This window comes from Falco biarmicus, chromosome 9 (genome assembly GCF_023638135.1).
Source record: "Falco biarmicus isolate bFalBia1 chromosome 9, bFalBia1.pri, whole genome shotgun sequence".
Taxonomy (NCBI): Eukaryota; Metazoa; Chordata; class Aves; order Falconiformes; family Falconidae; genus Falco; species Falco biarmicus.
The window spans coordinates 43,527,496-43,533,495 of record NC_079296.1 but is presented as its reverse complement, the minus strand read 5'-3'; the positions used below and the strand labels follow the sequence as shown (position 1 = coordinate 43,533,495).

At 40.4% G+C, this 6,000-nt stretch overlaps 1 protein-coding gene across 8 annotated transcripts in view; it reads right to left on the bottom strand.

Annotated features, from left to right (window-relative positions):
- Positions 1-857: 857 nt before the first annotated feature.
- PARG (poly(ADP-ribose) glycohydrolase) overlaps positions 858-6,000 on the bottom strand; it is a 71,114-nt gene continuing 65,971 nt past the window's right edge. For 7 of the 8 annotated variants that reach the window (XM_056351815.1, XM_056351808.1, XM_056351811.1 and 4 more), the window contains exons 17-18: positions 5,142-5,270; positions 858-4,376 (exon numbers count right to left, since the gene is read on the bottom strand). In XM_056351815.1, coding sequence (XP_056207790.1) covers positions 4,207-4,376; positions 5,142-5,270 — 299 coding nt within the window. In that variant the 3' untranslated portion in view covers positions 858-4,206. Of the gene's footprint in view, positions 4,377-5,141; positions 5,271-6,000 lie in introns of those variants that run through there. The other variant, XR_008823896.1, reaches the window with a different exon arrangement.

Genomic DNA, 6,000 nt, shown 5'->3' with positions numbered 1-6,000 from the left:
TTTACACCTACACCCAGGAATGACAAACTGCTTGAGGACGCACCGAGACCTAGCGTGCGGCAAGAGCCAGCGTCACACGGGGCGCCCTGCCCCGCCACAGCCAAGCTGCTCAGTCCTGCTTCTGCGGGCACGCCTGCTGGCCCACGTCCTCGTGACTGCCACTGCTGCTGTGCGACACACTGAATCCTTTGGTGTCAACACTATAAACTTTAGTAAGTGCGGCTTATTAAATAAAAAACAAAACAACAAAAAGCCGAACTCTAAAAACCTTGAAAAACCTAAATCCTTAAGAGCAATCAGAAATTGTACTTTATCCTGATTTTCTGCAATACTAAAAAAATTAGTTCCTTACCGGCTTAAAACAAGATTTTTGAGTAACAGTTCTATATCATCTCCCTTCGGAGGATGTCGCTCCCACTTTTATAAACCATGCAAACATTTATGCAACATGTTCATTACTCATATCTGTTTAGGGGTTTATATGTTTTTATTTAGTTACATTGCCTTCATAAGGTTCAAAGAATAATTGCTTGCTTGCTTACCAGAAGCAAATAAGCAAACTGGGAATTAACATTGAAGCATCTCCCTATGCCCATACGCACGTATGAATTCTCACATTCATGCCAACACCCTTCCAATTTACAGTAGTTCCTTCCTTTTTACGTTGCTATGTGGATGGGAGCAACTGTTACAATATTGTACAGTAAGAATAAATCATTTAGCCATATTCTGTGTGTCAAAATACTGGAATTATTAAATTTATTGCTAGAACTATCTGTAATATTGTGCCACTGGCATTAAAATGTGCTGGAATTTCTCATTCCTGGAAAGTATGTTATGAGACAAAGCACACAATATCGCTTCAGTCAGAGTTTTTTTAATCGTATTCCTACAAAATCATGTAAACATTAGCATACAGATCCAGAAAAATCAATATAATATAAGGGTGCATAAACTGTAAGTTTAGAAGAATGTCAGGAACACTTCAACAGTTTATAAATTAATATATACAGTAATGGGTACTCATCATTAGATAAGAACACCTCAAAACTGAGGAATTTGGGTGCAAGAGCTGTAAAACAACCGAAGTGCTCAGACACCAAACTTGACTAGGAGGCAACATTGCAATCTACATGACTGCCTGTTGTTTCGTATTAAGCATTCAATTTAGTGCTAAAAAATATAAACCAAAAGTTTTGGTAGGAAGTTTATTTTTATTTGAAATCATATAGCAAACATCCCTAAAATAATAAAAAAAACCCCAAGAATCGGAATACTCCATAAACAGGTTTCTAGAAGAGTAAAACTGAAGCTTACTAGGCTGCACAAAGAGATCATCGGCATCTCCACTCCACGCTACTTCAGAGCGAGCACCAAAAGCCATTTCTAGGTAGAAAAAAAATCAGTTTCAGGTGGTTTATAAATGGAGTGGCAGGTGGAAGGGGGGGGGGGGGGGGGGGGGAAATATGTACCGGGCCAATGCAAAATTCCTGCTTCCACATGCAGCACTGTGGGCAGTTTAGCTTTTTATTAAATTCGAAAGCCATGGGAATGTAACACTGTTGTTATTTGTTAACACTGGGCTATTTTACTTTAAAAAAACCAAACAAAACAAAAACCAGACAAAACACCAAAACAACCAAGAAAAATACAATCTTCAGCCTGCCTGTGATCAAAGTCATATTCAGAGTGTTCTTACACCATTGCCCACTACAAGACGGGGGACACAGTAGAATGCAGGATGTATCACACTCATTCTGAACAGAAAAGTTGTTACTTTCCTTTTCTCCTGTCATATTTCATGGGATGGGATAGGGGGGCAGGGGGGGAATGTATGGGAACATATGGTAAACACGTCCTAAAGAATGATCTCAAATAAAAGGCATTCTTCCTCATACTAGAAATTTCTCGGGTGTCGGTGAAATTACAGACTACAAAAAATGACTGGTATCATCCTGGGGTCACCTGGCGCTGCAAAAACTCTCTGAACTGGACACCCTACAATATGATCTTCAGAGAATCTTTCCAAAGTTAAATACATTTTTTCTGTTTCTAGAGTTGAAGTAGAATTTTACACCATCTTATTTTGGTACATTTTTCATACCTGACCAATCATTTCCCCTCACAATGAAAATTAATATTGCACTAATAAAGATGTATTTACTTACAATTAAGAGGAAGTCATGTCTAGCCACCTAAAGGTTTTTGCTGTATTTTCTTCCAGTTGTTTAGGAACAAATTCTGTCCACCTTTTCTATAGGAAATCCTGAGTAGTAAGATGAAGAAGGTTTGGCAGATAGCACCAATTTTTCATCACTTGTCTTAATTAACAGGGTACATTTATCATCAGCAATGCATCTAGAAGCACTACCACAGCTGAACATAAACACCCAAATAAGAACTTATTACGAAACACTGTTATTCCCATGCCAGAATCTGAGCCAACACTGAAACACCAGGAGCAGGAGAAAAGATTTCTGCTAACTCCGAGGACACAAGTTGTAAACACAGAAAAAAGCCTGACGTTCTAACCCAAATCTTTTCCTTGTAATGGATGGGAGAAAACTACAGCTGGTGGGAAGAATAAACCCCTCAACTGCTGTGTCTGTCACCTTCCAAGCAACACAATTCCAGGCTGCCCGCTCAGCAGGAACGCAGAGGTGCAGCGCTCCGAAGATGTTTATAAATCGCCCAGACTCTGCTATTGCTTTCACAAGAGCAGCTCAAGCAGCAAGTGCTTTATTGTAAGCCAGGCCGCCAACAGCTGCCAGCGTTTAATTACCATGTCGTGTTTCAGGCTTGGAGAAGTGTTACCTGACATTAGCCAAAAGAATTTCTTGATACTAGAGCCTTAGCTCCCTACATTCCCTGCTGCAGTTTTCACTTGTATTGCTAAACTCATAACAGCAACCATGACGGACCAGAAAATCTAACATAGAAAAGGCTAAACTTAGCAATTTGGGCTTAAACAACTAACAGACAAACATTTCATTGGATTGGCCCTGTATGTAGATGTTGAAAGTTTTATCACAGATGTATCTTCATTTTTCTGTAAACTATTAGTGTACTACAGCAACACTAATTTGGTATTCACAGAGATAGTAACAGCACAGTTCTACACATCTTTTGCCCTCTCTTCATCATCATTCCCATGCCTGAAGACACACGGGTGTGAAGTCCTAACAAGATGGTACGTTCTTATCTGTAGCCCGCAGACTTTCCCCCCACTGATATGCAAGTGATTGCCATTTCCTCACTCACGTTATCCCATGGGGACCTTATGCTCATATATATGCATACTGCAATAAAGAAGAACTGATATGACAATATAAACACAACTAGCAGACCTTAGTTCAAATGACTATCGCCAACAGCGGTGACCCTTGAGAAACTTCAGATATACCAACATGTCTAAGACCTTGTTCAATGTTGTAACAGATAGCACCAACAAATGGCATTGCAGTTTCACGCGGAAATATTCCCCTCTGCTTCTAACTTTGGTCACCTTTCTCATTTTCCCACCCTCCCATACTTTCTGATTTTTCTCTACTTCTTCATGATAACTTTTATGTCTGATTCAATAAAGACCATGCAGTTATGAAATGCACTTTAGCTCCTCCTGATTCTTTTCCATTTTTAGCTATTTATTAAAAAAAATAGATTTAAACCAGGACATTTTAAGGGAAATGAATGAAAAAGTTGGTAAGAACAATGATGGTACCATGGCCGTCTTAAGAGATAACCACATGATGATAGTTTTCAGTAAGAACGATCATTACAACGCTTCTCTCTGCAATCATCCCAGAAGTTACGTGGCTGCCTGTACTCCAGCACTAAACTTACATGAGAAATCTAGGCAAGATCTCCGAAAAATAAGGACAAATGAGTACAGAGAAATCTTCTGAAGTCTTCCAGCAATCTCTGACTGAAATACTACTGAAAATATCCTTCTTAACAAGGTATAATGCAAACCAGATTTACCGAAGAAATCTTCTCTGTACGCATGAACAAAGTTTTCATGTATGCAACCATCAAACAAAAAGAATCTTTCAAAGGTGGGATTTTTTTTTTCCTGGGTATTATACAGAACTATCAATGCAGTCAATATAATATATTTAGTCAAGCCAATGCATACATTGTACCCAGCAATTCACACGATATACCAGTGGGAGGAGATGAACAATATTCTGATCAAATACATTTATTTTAATCCTCAAAGCACAACCCTTTTCCTTCTTCATCATCATCATCAGTAGAATCTGCATAGGACTCAATGGCGTTGTAGATGAAAGAGTACAGCTTGACATCTGGTCCTGAAGTTGAACAGCTTCTGCATTCCTCATTGTAGTATCTCAGTAACAGCCTATAAATGTCCCCTTAAAAAGAAAAAGAAATAATTAAAAAACATTAAGATCATACAATAGGAAGAACATATGACTGCAAATGAAGACTAGAAATGAACACTCACACTGAGGAAGTGGCTAGGAACATCTCTTTAAATGAGCAGTGAAAGAGGAGGCAGATAGCTCTATAAGGGGAACGTGAGCGTATCCAGGTTTGTTCAGAACACAGGGTGGGCTCCCTCAGCTTTTTGCTGAGCTCTCTACACAAGCTATCCGAACATTAGGCTTGCATACATGTTACTTACAAACATACTGCCAATTACCTAGCTTTGTGCTTCTGTCCCAGACATTTAACGATTACAGTGGGGAAATGGATACACTGCTTTTCTTGTATTGCTACTAGATAATACGTCTGACCACATCTTTCAGGATCAAGGCAGAACCACTGTGAGACACATCTGCGTCAAGAATGCGTAAGCCGATTTTCCCTCCTCAAAGCATTTTGAACTATATTAAAAAACTTTTGCAAATGTTCTGTCTACCCCATGTACTGTATTTTCCAAATTCTGGAGCGTAACTCCCAAGTGAATTAGAACGGGATTCTAGAAGTCTTAACAGGTTAACACCGTGCAGCTGACCCTGAATCAGAAGAGTTTGCACCTGTTTCCAGAGTGGACAATAAACACAGACCCATTTGCTTGTGTTCAGGACCTGATGACAATAATTCTTATGGGACAAGTTCCACTTACAGAGATGGTTAAGTCTCTTTACTGCATGAAAAGATTTCTTTACACTCACCAATAGTTTGGCCCTTCTCACAGAGAAAAGTGTGCATGCTGTAAATATCCCGCATCAGCTCCACATCTCCAAAGGTAAAATAAACAACATCACGTCCAGCCTCAGCAGCTGCCAGTATCTGTATTAAGGCTGAAACCACAAAAAAGATGACACCCATAAATACGGAACAAAACAGTTCGCTGATGGGAAAAACACCGCCTAAGTTTACAGCAAATAATCATACCACCCATCTCCAGGTGAATGCTGCAAAGCAATTTGAACCGTGGTTAGATAAGTATTACCTCCACTTTTAAAACAAAGAAAAGAATACTGGGCACTGCAGCTCAGAGTGTTGAAGTATTCTGCTGGAGTCAATAGTGATGACCACACTTACCTTCCAGATGAACAATGTGCTTAAAAATGAAAGGGTTTTTTTTTTCGGTCCGTGTCTGCCCCCAGCAGCATGCAGCCATTAATATCCAATAAACGTGGGTGACAGCATAAAGACAGAGCACCATCTTACATCCCGGGTTAAGCTGCTTGCATAGAGTCACAAATAGCGGGGTAAAAAGCACCCGCTAGCACATCAGTTTCCGTTCTCTGCCACCCTTGAGAAGGAAGGGAGCCAACCCCCCCACCGCACAAAGTACACTACACAGAGCAGCCACACAAAGCAGGTGCTGACCCAACTTTCAGCTCCCCAGGGGAGCTCTGTGGTTCTGCAGCCTCTTACTGTGCAGCGTGAAGGTGTCCACCTGACCCACCACAGAGGTATGCAGCGTGGAACACAACGGCTCTTTCTGACCTATGAGAAGTGAGTGGCGATGCCAGGAATGCAATTCAGGTTATTGAAGTTCCAGCTTTATGTCAGACTCGCTGG